Genomic DNA, 14,521 nt, shown 5'->3' on the forward strand with positions numbered 1-14,521 from the left:
TGGGGTCCACTCTGAAGGCAGACAAAATGGGAACGGACTTCCTACCGTCCACCTGGGGCACCCTGGGTAGCGACTCAGTCCAGAGTGCCACGCACCCCTCAAAGACAGAGGTCACGTCTTACCCATTTTTGCATTCCCAGCACCTGACACACAGTGTGCGCACTAAATGTTTATGAAGGCTGCAGGATGTGTGGGCAGAGCACCGGCTTTAGATCAGGCCTCAGTGTGAATCCCAGCTCTGCCACTTGCGAGCTGTGTAAAACCCCCTCCCCGCCCTGTCAAGAAATGTGACCTCTTTTGAGCTCCTCCCTCTCTGTAAACCGAGACTGACAGTGAAGAATGAAACCCTCTATCACTTACTGGGCTAGTTACTCTGGGCAAGTTACCCAATACTCTCAAGTCTCAGTTCTCAGTTTTTCTATTTGTAAAGTGGAGAGAATACACAATCTCCCGAGTGCACCATGAAGATTAAAGATACTGCCTAGAACTGCATCTAGCTCAGGACGGCTATATTATAAATGAGAGAAAAGAAAGCAAGAAAGGAAGGGAAGGGGAGGAAAGGGGAAAAGGAAGGAAGGAAGATTAATTATTATTGGAGAATCAACTGCTATTGATTATTGGAGAAAGAAACGTAACAACCCAGCACCCAAAGATGAGCCACAACGAACCACTTGTCTGTCAGTAACAGACAGGCCCTGGGGTAAAGGTATCTCATCACCAAGTATATGCTGAGGACAAAGGCAAGAGTGGAAAACTCTTGGTGTTATGATGGGAAAGACAGGAAAGGAAGCCAGCATTTGCTGAGCGGCTACTTTGTGCAAGTCATTCACAACATATCTCCATGCCTACTATGTTCCAGGCATTATGCCAAGACTGAGGAAAATGAAGATCTAGAGACAAATTACCAAAAAGTTCAATTCAAAGCAGTAGACAGTCCTGAGAGCCAATAATAGGAGTCCTAGATTGGGGGAATAAGGAAGACTTCCTGGAGGAAGTGATACCCAAGCAGAGACGTGAAGGATGAACAGGACAGGCTGGGTAGATCAGCAGTGGAAGAACGGTCCAGGCAGAGAAAGGAGCATGTATGACAATGACTCAGAGGCAGAAGCATTATTCTGGTGGCTTTATGTAAAGGTTCGTAGAGGACCTTAATCCAGACCGATTCTACCCATCCTTTGTGCTTGTTATTCTCTACAATTTATTTTGATTTTACTGTTATGTAAAAATGGGCCTCTGGCAAAGGGATCCGGTCACAGGTGAAGGCCCACACCAGCCCAGAGTTCAAAGTTTGGGACAGGGCCCGACTAATTGAAAAGGAGGCTCCCGAGATGAGAAACAGGTGGGCTAAGCCTGCCAATAGTCCTAGTTGCTTGTCAATGTCACGATCGGGGCAAATGCCTGAAGTAGAGGCCATCTGTCTGCAGCAGATACTGTCTGAGCAGGGAGCAGGAGGAAGAGAAGAACAAAGTCTGGGTGTCCCACTGGAAGGCTGAGCCTCACAGGCGCTGACAGCTGCAAGGCGGCAGCGTTCCGTGTGGACGGGAAGAGAGGTGCCCATGTGCCACCCACGGGCTCCACCAGAAACCGGGCTCTGGAGCACTGCTGCCCTGGTGGACTTTCATCCGAGGAGTTCTTTGGTCTTCACTGCCAGATGCCTATCCAGCTCTGCAGCTGTGTCGTCGGCCATTTGGCTGATCTGCGGGAACACAAAACAAGGCAGCCTGATAACTGAGGCTGGCGAAGGAGAGGGGGACAGACATTCCAAAACTATGGGAAAGTGATCTGGGAAACAGTAATGGTGACAAAAACTCACACTATTTAGGGACCGTGCTGATTCCTAACAGCAGCCCCATGAAACCAATACGTTCTCCCCATTTCACAGATGAGGAAACTGAGGCAGCGAATCACTTGTTCAGGATACACAGCTGAAAGTAGCGATGACAAAATTTAATCCTAGGTAGTCTGACTCCACAGCCCCAAATTCCTAACTATTATTATAGAACACAGAGAAGCCATCTTTATCTGTCACCTAATGACCATCTATTATTTCCTACACCTCAGACACTCCGCTATCTGAATCACATACACATTGCTATACAATCACATACACATAATTGATAAGAATATTAAGATCCCAATAGTTTAGGCAGAAAAAAGAAGTCTTGAAAAAGGATGAGGTAAATCTGGTTAACAAACCTGGGAAATTCAACAGACAATGAAGAAATGTAAATGAAAACAAGATATAATTCAGTTATCGTAGTTAACAAAATCTGATGTTGTCATTTTTAATTACAATATTCGACTCCAGAAAGCTACGGTAAAATGGATAAGCTCGTACATCAATGGCAGGAATTCAAGTGGATGTAAATGTCCGTAACACTTTTTAACCCCCTTATCTCTCCACTGGGAAATTACCACATGAATTAAATCTGAAAAAAAATTTTGAAGTTATATATAATATATATATATATATCTGCGCTTTATTTTTAATAATGAAAATTTAAAGGCATACGAGTACACATGGTTAAGACTGTCCGTTTCTCACGGTGAGGGTATCAACACGAGAAGCAGAATACAATTTAGTAAATGCTGCAGCCTCCCTCCCACATCTAAAAGAGACCTGAGGCAGGAAGCCTTGAAGGGGGCAGCATGGGGCCCAGGGTCTGTGTGCTCCGTGGCACAGCAGCTGCTTGAGATCTTTATTTGCAGACCGCAGGCCCTGGCCAGGAACTGGGAACTAAATGCACTGGAAAGGGAAGAAACTTTAGTTTTTAGTTTTAGATTTGGAGCAACTGGCCCCAGGCAGGGAGACAACCAGGCTCGCACCATAGCAACAGCTGCCTGTTTTGTAGCTGGGAAGGCACCGCTTCAGGGGCCGCTGGGCTCCCTGGAGGAGCGGCTGGGCTCAGAACGGGTCACTGGGGCCCTCCGCCATGGACTCTTCAGGTGCCTGTCCCCTCCCGGAGCGGCTGCCTCGCTGGGCGTGTGGCACTATGCCCGGCAGCACTCACTCCAGCGCCTGGAGGCTGGCAGTCTGGGACAGCCAGGAACAAGCATCACACAGCCACAGCTACTCTGGGAAAATGGCATGGAGGGCAGTTTGGGGACAGGAATGGGGACCAGGGGGAGGAAGAATACCTAGGGTAACAATGCGATAACGTGGGTGCTGGATTAAATTCTCAGTGGGGTAACAATGTGTAAGTCACTGAACCTCAGTTTCCTCATCTCTCAAATGGGGACGCTGGCCCTTCCTCAGAGAGTAGTGGTGCTGGCTAAGCGCCTTCATGAATATGCAGGCACAGTGTAAACGGGCAAATATGCATTTGCTATGCAAATACTGCTTGTGTTACTCTGAGTTTTATTATCATTTCCTGACTTCAAGTTAATCGATTCATGAAAATATTTACTAACTTTCCAAATTGTAGGCACAAAGTGTCCTTGGGGACAGTCAGGCCGCAAGTTCATCTTGTCTGTCTTTAGCAGGCTTAAGATAACGATGATTACCAACAATGACACCACCCCCCCAGCTCCTCTTACCATTACTACATGCCAGACACGGGGCTAAAAACTTCCTGTGCACTATTTCACATGATCCTCAAAATATATGAAATGTTGTTATTATCTCCCTTCAAAACACTGTGAATATTTCATTATTTCACCTGCACAGTAGTTCATCAGTATGCAAAGGGGCTTTGTCCTGTTATTTCACCCAAATCCAACAACCACACATAACCTCTGTAAGGCAGGTGGGACAGGTATCATCCCCATTGTACAGAGGAGTAAACCAAGGCATAAAATGTTAACTTTCCTGCCCAAGGTCACATCAGAAAGTCAGTGGTGTGACTGAGCCAGGAACTCACCCACCCCAACCACCAGTATGGTGTCTCGACTCCCCTGGGGCGCCCCCCACCCCTTCAGCACCAGTCGAGCTGTGTGGGGGTCACTCCAACAGCTGATCCCAGTCCTACATTCACAGTGTAGGGGAAGGAACAGGATGGGCGAATAGGGTGGACAATTAGTGAGGACCAGCAACCACACCAGCCGCTTTTAACACATGCCATTTGGTCCTCTCGTCAGTCCTGGGAGATAAGAACCACTACTCCCACTTCACAGAGGCTTAGAAGGTGAAGCCAGCACTAACCTGGGCAGCTGGGAAGGGAGTCAGTCAGGCCTGTGTGCCCGCAAAGCAAGAGCCCTTTCCGTTTTAATATGCCGCCACCACCGCCACCACCGCCACCGCCACCACCACTACCACCTACCACCACTGCCCCCCCGCCGCCCCCCTCCCCCGTCTTCTCCCTTCTAGTGCAGGAGAGCGGAAGGCAGACACAGGAAAGGGGACGACAGGGACACACCGCACACTGGGGCGAGCTGGGTGAAGTCACCCTTCCTGAGGCCTGTCGGAGCACCCCTTGCCTCACCCGGTCCAGCCCCCTGCCTGCGTGCCTGTCCGCTAGTAGCCCTGCCCTCCTCCAGCCACCGGCATCCAGCCTCGCTTCAGAGAAGCAAGCTCCTCAGAAAAAGGCAGCAGCAGTGAAAGATCTTGGCCAGATTTACTGGTGGTTTCTGCCAAGTGCTTTCATGCTCTGCAGGCCCATTTATAGCAAACTGAAGCAAAGGTGAAACAGCAGGCTGGCAGATGTCAGAGTCACGGGCGGGTAGGCCCCGGTCCTTCTTTAGCAGAGCTGGCCTGGGAAGTTGTGGGGGGGGGCCGGGGGGGCAGGGGGGTCAGAAGGGACTATACAGATAGAACCTATAACCGAATCCTTTCATTTTTATACAGCAAAGAAGGAACAGTTTTATAACATTGTTTTTAAAAATCTGACCTCAAAAGAATTTTGGAACATACAAAAAAAATCCCACAAAGAATAATATTGAAATTGTTCACAATCCCATTGCCTGAAATGATGAACATTCTCTAGTGGATAAGATGCCAATCTTTTTTTTAAAGATTTTATTTTTAAGTGATCTCTACACCCAACGTGAGGCTCGAACTCACAAACCCAAGATCAAGAGCCACATGCTCTACCAGCTGAACCAGCCAGGCGCCCCTAAGCCGCCAATCTTTTTATGTACATGGAAGGTTTCATTATAAAAATGAAGTCATATCATAATATTGTTATATAACCTACCTTAAAAATATAAATTCCAGGGCGCCTGGGTGGCTCAGTCAATTAAGCATCTGACTTCAGCTCAGGTCATCATCTCACAGTTTGTGAGTTCAAGCCCCATGTCGGGCTCTGGGCTGACAGCTCAGAACCCAGAGCTGCTTCGGATTCTGTGTCTCCTTCCCTCTCTGCTCCTACCCCTCTCGCGCTCTGACTCTCTCTCAAAAATAAACATTAAAATAAACAAATAAATAAATACATTCCGAAAGAAACTTACCGAGTCTGCAAAATATTTTTTATAACTATCTCTATATGGAAATTACAGTAAGTGGATGGAAAACAATTTATTTTCCCACTGTCAGAAATTTAGATAGTTTTCAGTTTCCAACAGATACCTCTGTAGGTAAGATACTCAACAATTTCTTTTGGATAAATTCTTAAGCCACTGAATCAGAAAAATATGGATTTGGGTCTTTATCACTATACTATTTTAGAAAGGTTGTATAGATTTATACAAAGAATAACTTAATCTTTTCTATGGAGTGTAGAAATAAAAGCAAAAAGAAAAATGCTTCCAAGATAAGCAGCGTTTCAGGCTCACACTAAAAATTCTGGGTTCAGATGTTAGGGATTAGAAAAGGCAACAAATTTTTTAAAATATACATACTCTAAAAACCTTGTGAGTGATTTAGGCAGTACATACCAAGAATCTTAAAAATATGCATTCCCGTTGTGCAATAATTCCACACTTGGGACTCTATCCTAGGGAAATCATCTCAACAAAGATTTATGTGTAAAAATATTCACTGCAACCTTATTTATAACAAAAAAGTTTAAACAAACTAAATGTCCAACAAGAGGCTTAAGACAGTGAATTATGGTAAAACCACACGACAGACGATTTTGTAACCATCAGAAATAGCTGTTTAAGACACGAGAAAATGCTAATGGTTTTAATGCTGAACAGAAAATATAAAAAGCTGAGTACAAAACTGGATGCATACTACATATTCTCAGTCGTGTTAAAAACTATGTAGTTAAAAAAAAAAAAAAGAAGAAAAGCAGAAAAAATACTCCGAAATGTTAAGGGCAGTTGCATCTGTAATATGGGCTTATGGTGTGGATTCTTCCCCGTGTTTTAAAATAGTCTCCTGAACTCTACATTTTCTACAGTGGGCATATGTGACACTTTAATAAGCAGGAACAAAGTAAACAAATACACTTTTAAAAATGTTGATAAAACAACAATCAGCCTCTGTCTCACTTATTTAAAAAACAAAAACCAAAACCACACACCCCAAACTCCAGAATAGTGCCTTCTGTCAGGGGAAAAGAACAAAACCAAGTGTGCGCAAGGCTGTCTCCTAAAGACTTTCTTACTCAAACTTTTAACCATATGACAATAAACTATTAACACCAATGGTAAGAACTCACATTTAAATGATAATACCTTAAATAATAAAGGTTCTCGCACTGGGTATATCATGTGTATACACTGTAATCCTTTCTCTTGTAATATGACGTATACCCTTACAGAGATAGCTTGGAAGTCTGCACTGGTATGTTCACGATGGTCATCTCTGGGTCAAGAGACTCCAATTACTTTCCTCTTAATTTAAAAAAAAATTACACTAAACATGTGTAAGCTTAGTATCAGAAAAACTAATAAAGTAATTCTCATTTTGAAAAATAAGAATAGTAAACAGTAACAAGCATTGATGAAAAAACTCTAATCTGAATCGGAAGGTGAAAAGCCAGGTGCTACCGTGAAGGCTTCTAGCAACGTCTTTGTCAAGTGGGTTTTACCCAGGGTATTGCTTATCTGATCACTCTTCCCATCTCAGGGGGACATGGGCTCTGGTCCCTGAGGCACAGGGCCAGTCTCGTTGAGCGAGGAGTGCCTGGCAGGTTCCCGAGGTCCACGGGCCTACCACTAAGAAGCAATGAAAACGTCAAGTGTGGACTGCAGAGACAGACTCTCCCGGGGATGGACAAGGGGCTGGCCCAGGTGGGGCCAGGGACGGACTCCTGCAAGGCAGATGGGTGCTCGGAAAGGCCAGCCCAACCCAGGAACCTCTTCTAGCTGGTGCAGGGGAAAAGAAGAGGGCACAAAGGCGGCGAGAGGGAGCCGAGGGTCCAGGCGTTCGATGCTCTCATGGTTCTTCTAGCGTCTCCAGGGCAACCCTTTAAGGCAGGAATTACAATCCCTTTTTATGGAACAAATCGACTACAGGGGTCAAGAAATGTCTCCAAGGTCACTGGACATCAAGTGCAGAACACCTCTGATCTAATTCTGGTGCCATCACAGGGGTACAATGTAAGGCTTCTACGTCATTAGTTACCTTCTGCGTCTACTTTTGCAGAATTATCTGGGCAGATATGATATTTTTAAATATATACATTCTTAGGTAGACCTACTGAAAATCAGTAAATGTAGGAGCAGAGCCCAGGCCCAGCTTTTTCCTGGGTGGTTGTTAGGGCTGGCCTACAACTGACATTCTAACTGCTGGTCCAGGAGAAGGAGAGCAATTAGTTAATTTATGGCCTCCTAACAGCATTCCCTGCTTCCAACTTCTTCCCTCCTTACTCCCAGTCCTGCCCACACTCATGTTCAATCTTCCTAAAATAATGATTTGATAGTGGATGCAGAGGCTTTAGGCAAGCCCTTTATACTATGCTAAACACTGTTCTATCTCCTTTAAGAGATTACTAGTAAATTCATCTTCCTATCTTAATTCCACATACCAATCAGGTTCAGGCCACCATTTCACAGTTGGATTTCTGTAACAGCCTCCCTGGTCCCCCCTGCACCCAGCTGTGCCCCCCACCTCTCTTTTCTACACAGCCATCACGGTCATCTTTCATAAATATAGATATGGTCTCCCCATGGTCTGAAAATTTCCAGGGAGTTACTGTATTAGAATCACCTAAGGACTGGGGCGCCTGGGTGGCTTAGTTGGTTAAGCATCCGACTTTCGCTTAGGTCATGATCTCACGGTTCGTGGGTTCGAGCCCCGCGTCGGGCTCTGTGCTGACTGCCAGCTCAGAGCTTGGAGCCTGTTTCAGTCTGTGACTCCCTCTCTCTCTGACCCTCCCCTACTCCACTGTCTCTGTCTCTGTCTCCTAGAAATAAATAAAACATTAAAAAAAAAAAAAAAAAGAATCATCTAAGGAGTATTTAAAAATGCAGATCCCTAGGCCCCACCCCAGACTCACTGACTCTATCCCTGGGAGTGGGGTCCCACAAACCTATATTTTTATAAACTCCTCAAGTGGTCTGATGCTGTGGTAGATAAGACTATTGTTCAACAAATATTCACTCCCTGCCCTGGACTTCCATGAACATAATATAGTTTCCTGTCTCAGTGATACTGGGCTTGGCCCATGTGATTTGTTTGGCCAATGGGACGTGCCAAGCGCAGGTGCTTAAAATGTACTTGAGAGGTTGGGATTGTGCTCTGGGCATCTGCTGTTGAGAAGACTGTTGACTCCAGAAGACTGAGAAATACATAAAGCAGATTTGAACCGAATCCAACATCTGGAGCCAAGCCCATGAAGCCCAGACTAGAACCATGACCCCCCAGCTGAGCCACAGAAACGAGACTAAGAAATAATGCCAGATATTACAAATCGCCGTGTTTTGAGGTGGTCTGTTAGGCCACAGTCATCAGACAACGGACACAGAGGCACAGCCAGTGTGGGCATCTCTGGACACGCCGAAGTTCAAGCTGCTCAGCCTGGCCTCCAAGGCCTTCTATAAACTGGCCGCGGTGTCTTCTCTATCCACTCCTGAGTGCCAGCCACTGTTCACACCACAATTACCCACCTGCACAATGTTCTCTTACAGAACAGACCTGTGTGTTGCTACTCTATCTTCCCCCGGTCCCTCACTATTTTACCGCAAGTCTGTTCAAGTGCCGCTATTCAGCACAGGAAGAACGTTGCTAAGTCCTCATGTATCAGCACCCAACCAACCACACACACAGGCTCTGAAAGCAGTCTGCCTGTGTCGGGATCCATTTCGACCACTTACCAGCAGTGTGGCTTTGAGCGAGTTATTTAGCTTCTCTGAACCTCAGTTTCCCCACAGCCTACTTCACAGCCTTGTTGCAACAGGGAGAAATGAAGTGTCTGGCACGGAGCCTGGGACCTCGCAAAGCATCAACAGCATCTTTGCTTCCTCCATATCCCCAGGGCTAAGCCCGGAACAGAGACTCAGCCAATCCCGATCATGACAATGAAAGAACCAGGGGTATTCTGTTTTAGTTTTCCTCTATTCAGACACAACCAAGTGGTTCCCTGGGTCAGAAACATAAGTACTACATCTGTTGGCAATAGTACCTGTTTCTCTATGAGCCGAATGGTGTCCTCCGAGACCTTGTCTTTTGATTTCTTTAGCTTATTCATTGCGTTGGTACGAACTTTCCGTAAAGAATCCTTGGCCTTGTTGGTGTTCTGTTTGGCCAGTTTCACCAGCATTTCCCTGTGCTCCCTGGTCACTCTAATAAAAAACAGAAACAAAAAAGAACATTCAGCAAAAATCATCCTACATATTATCTGCTAGCCAAGAACTTAACATTACTCCGTCCGCTAGCTCCACAGTTTGTAGCTTCGGTGATGATCTTTACGTTCCTGAAACGTGCCCAGGGCTCTGCTCAGGGTCAAGTAAAGTGCCTGGTGAGTTAGGTGAGGAGAGCTAGAAAGAGTACTGCTTAAAAGCTTGAGCTGGGGTGCCCTGATCATGCCACTTGACTACACATAACTCACTTCCTCTTCTCAGAGCCCCCACCTGTATAATGGCGATGGTGCGAAGATTAAATGAGATGGTGCACATAAACTGTTTAGTACTGGCCCTGGCCCATTTTAAGTACTCAACAAAGGGGAAGTTATTATAAGCTCTAAGTCTACCCCTTTCTCTCCCACTAAAGATGCAATGCAAATGAGCGATGATGCTATGGAAATGGCGCCATCGTCACATCTCTAAATCATCTGAAACAAGTAAGTAGCAATCTTCAGAATCTTACTTATTATTATAGCAAATTACTTCTGAATCACTTCAAAACTGACCAAGACATAACACTAGTCCCAACATGTGACAAGCACCAGACCAGTAAACTTCCATAAAGAAGCCATGAGAGTGTCTGACACAGGCAGGTGCTTAATGTCAGTCATTTTCACTATTCCTTCCTCCTCAACAATGCCAACAAGCACATTGAGGGCCTACTACAAACTCCTGGGACAGGCACTCTGTAAGCTGAACCTTACAACTATATGAGGCACTTATTCTTCCTATGTTACGTGGCCTCATCACAACAACCCAGCAAAGTAACCCAACACATTTGCTCTGCCTTTGTTTCTTGGTCATATACACAGTTGAGTGTCTACTTACCCTACTTACCTTTCAAAACCAGTGTTGGGTATGTGAATGGTTAACAGACCTATAGTCAACACTGATAGGGTCAACACTAATAGACCTCTGTTGTGTTCTTAGGGATCTGAGCCAGGGACAGAGGTCGTAAAGACACATTTACCGTGGGAGTGTGGGAAGTGCTGTGGTAGGGAAGCAGAGAAATACAAGGTGCCACAGGAGCACAAAAGCTCAGCTAACTCGCCAGGAACTGTCCAAGCTGGGGAAGGCGGCAAGTAAGCGAAGACTCTGCTGAAGAAATAATACCTAAATACAGTCATCTTTAGGTCTGCTCGCTAGTGTTCTTCTTATTCCTTCCAGTAGGAATGCATTTTTCCTCTCCCCTCTAAAGTCTGGTGTGGCCCCACAACTGCTCTGGTCAGTGAAATGTGAGCAGAAATGATGGACCTCAGGGCAGAAGCTTTCATAGCCAGTGTGTGCTCTGCCATTTGGTTTCTGTTGGCTGCAGTAAAAGTGGAGATGGAGCTTCCATCACTTTGGGTCCCAGAGTGACTATGATAAACAGCGCCCATCAGGCAGCATGAGCAAGAAGAGATTTCTGTGATAAGCCACAGAGACTTGGAGGTTGTCTGTTACTACCACGTAGCCTGTCCTGTCCTAACTAAAACACACACCAGGTTCTGAAGAATGAGTGCCGGTGGTCCGTGCTGGCACGGCAAGGGATGGATTTCAAGAAGGAAGAAAACAGCATGTACAAAGGTTTTCAGTTGCAGAGACCATGCTTCATTTGAGGGATTCCTGAGCACAGATAACAAGAAAGTAACAAGAGGCTGGAAACCCATACCATGGAGGGTCTTGGAAGATTATGAGCGCCATTTTACAGATGAAGAAAATGAGGCCCAATAAGTTTGGGCCAAACCGAGGCTGACCTGTCTCAAAAGCCAAAAGTCTTAATATGACAAAATTCCTCTGCCCCCTGGGTCCTGAAATGGACATCACTGGCATATGGTTCTTGACCCTCCAATCAATGTGGTTCTTGCGTGGTAAGGATGATCTAAAGTTCTGGGTATATGTTCCATGTGAAACACCGACAAGCAGGTGTTTAAGATTAGTGGCATCTACCTGCTCTTTTTTTCCCTGACAGGATGAGGGAAAAAAATTAAAGAATTTTGAGAAAGATGAGCTCTGAAGACAAAGCAGGCGGCTGCATTATATATCAATTCTTCTGGATTCAGCTATTTGAAGGTATTCTCAAAATAGAAATGATCCTGATTACCGCCATTATTAAGCCCATCTATGCCAGGGGAGCACTTAAGTACATTCCCTCATAGACCTTCGCAACCATTCTTCCAGCTAGATTCTCACCTACTCCCCCCCCCCCCCATCTTCCAATGAGGAAACCGAGGTGCACAGGTGTGGAGTCACTTACCCATGAGCCTGAGTGGCAGGACTGGGATCCAAATCCAGATCGCTCTGTCCTGTATGTTTTCCCTACTCTGTGCTGCCTACCCCTGGCAATCTATTTCAGAGAAATTATGCACTGCTGCCATCACTTCTGCTTCCAGGCAGAAAGCTTTTTAAAGTCAGTAATACGAATCTTGGGACTGAAATGGACAAAACCACCATGTCAGGAGTTTAGGGATTTGGATCAGATCTTGTTACTTTTATGGTTTTTAATTCATTGAACAAAAATCATGCTGACATGTTTAGGTCTCTTTTTTGTTCTGCCAAAGCATATGTCAGTATAAGGAAGGAAAAGGAAAATTAAAACTTGATCCAGTGATTCAAAAAACTTAATCCTGCTGAAATACTAGGAGGGGCAGAAAATAAATGAATCTGAGTCTGTAGGAAACCTCTTAAACTTCTCTAAACAGAGGTATTTCAAACTTCTATTTCATATATAATTTGAAATAAGTATCCCACTGCTTTGACGATCTTTAACAAAAAAATTTTTATCTAACCAACTTCCTTTTCACTATATTGTCACATTTACATTTTACATGAAGGAAAAAACCATCTATTTTAAAAAATATATAAATTAGGGGGCGCTTGGGTGACTCAGTCGGTTAAGCGTCTGACTTTCGCTTAGGTCATGATCTCGCGGTTCGTGGGTTCGAGCCCCGCGTCAGGTTCTGTGCTGACAGCCAGCTCAGAGCCCGAAGCCTGCTTCAGATTGTGTATCTCCCTCTCTCTCTGACCCTCCCCTGCTAATGCTGTCTCTCTCTCTCAGAAATAAAAAAAATATATATATGTATTAGGACTCAAAGAAAGCTTAGGAGTAAAAGGCTGTATAAAGAAAACAAAATCGTAATATGTGTAATTTGGCCATAATACAAATTTTGTATTAATATAAATGTGACATTAGTAAATGGTTAACACCAGACAGTTTCCACACATAATAGTACTCAATTATTATTGACAGTGGCAAAAATGTTTCAGTTTCAGGATGCAAGCACAGAGGCAATCATCTAAGGAAATGGAGAGTGGGGTGCAGTGAGAGGGTAAGAAGTGGGGGCGATGGAGGGCACGAGGAGGGTAGAGAGGAAACAGGGAATACGCATGCTGGCTTGGGGTGTTGGGCTGAATGGTATCTCATATACAAGTTCAGAAGCAGTTGGCGTGATGGAAGGCACAGGGTTTGAAGTCAGCCAGACCCGTTTCATTCCCACTCCTATCACTCAGAAGCTAAGTATCCTTGGGCAAGCTACTCCATCTCTCTGAGCCTCAGATTTCTCACCTCTAAAATGAAGATAATAAAACACACCTTACCGGGTGATGGGAAGAACCAGACATAACACATATAAAGACCAATAAAGATAGCAGCATATAGTAGCTTTGAATAAATGATAGTGTTTATGAATGTTTTAATCAAATACACTTAATTACTTCCTCATGAAACAACGAGGGCACATCTGTTTTAGAAAAGAAACATACCATATTATGGAAATATTTTAATTCCTTTCCAAACCAGTGATTAATACATCTGATCATCTCCATCTCGCATTCATGGGGTTCTCCGAGCACACGCTGGTTTGTCCTCCAGCTTCTGCACTCAGCTGGTTGGTTCTGAGTACCAGCTCTGCACTTGGCGTAAGTTCATTCATCAAGCACTGGCTGAGGCCCCCGAGTCCTGTGCCAGATCCTGCGCCGGGCCGAGGAGCTCCAGAGAGAAGGCAGGCCTGGTCCAGCTTCCCCAGAGGCGCGGCCCAGTGGCGGAGACAAACCCGTCAGCCACTACTTGGAAAGGGCGTGAGTGGAGCTAGGACAGAGGGGTGGGTCTTCCGCAGGAGGACCAGGCAGGAAAGTACAACTCTGCCTCAAGACTTGGAAAATGCCTTAGAAGCATTTCGGTCCGCCGCATTTCAGGCAGAAGCACGGCGGGAGATCTAACGGCAGGAGGGCAGGAGGCTGCAAAGGTCAAATCTGTCCTGCAGGCCTAGAGTTTTCAAATTCTTCTTTAGCCACAAAACTCTGGCTTCAAAGAAAACCAAGGCAGAGGCTCCATTTATAAATTTATAAAAGAGATAACAAGAGAGCTGTTCCGGTTAATGAGGGGAAGGGCTGCCAGGGAGGGGCGGCGCGCTCTATGCCAGGCCAAGGACTGAGTCCGCCCTGACTCCCCTCCACTCTGGGCCTGCCATACCTAGCTGAGGGACCTCAAGCAAGTTATTTAAACTCTCTGGGCCTTGGTCTTCACACCTGAAAATAGAAATTAAAACCAAGCAAACGAAAAACCCCAGCATCCACCTTTCAGAGTTCTTGTGAGGATTCCGTGAGAGAATACGTGGAAAGTACACAGTGCAAAGCCTGGCCAGGAATAAACAACCAGAGAATGTCAGCTGCCTTTGCTGCTGTGGTTTACGTGCTGGCCCTCACTGAGGCATCTTCAAATAATGACGAGTTTATTCTTGGAACTTTTTATCAACAGAGAAATGACAGGGCAAACAATCTATGCTGCAGCAAGACCACTTTTTGAGATTCTCTTAGTAATTTAACATCTCACACACATTTTAAAATCCAAATGCTCCCAGCATGTAGCCCTGAA

At 45.4% G+C, this 14,521-nt stretch overlaps 1 protein-coding gene across 1 annotated transcript; it reads right to left on the bottom strand.

The window, feature by feature from the left end:
- Nucleotides 1-1,108: 1,108 nt before the first annotated feature.
- LOC120226941 (ribosome-recycling factor, mitochondrial) lies at nt 1,109-9,609 on the bottom strand (the record flags this gene model as incomplete). The annotated part of the gene is made up of 2 exons (XM_039225112.1): nt 1,109-1,696; nt 9,450-9,609. Coding segments are annotated over 2 exons (238 nt in total), but the record flags the coding sequence as incomplete, so codon positions are not given.
- Nucleotides 9,610-14,521: the final 4,912 nt, after the last annotated feature.

This window comes from Hyaena hyaena, unplaced genomic scaffold (assembly GCF_003009895.1).
Source record: "Hyaena hyaena isolate Hyena2069 unplaced genomic scaffold, ASM300989v1 scaffold_1932, whole genome shotgun sequence".
In the NCBI taxonomy this organism is placed as follows: domain Eukaryota; kingdom Metazoa; phylum Chordata; class Mammalia; order Carnivora; family Hyaenidae; genus Hyaena; species Hyaena hyaena.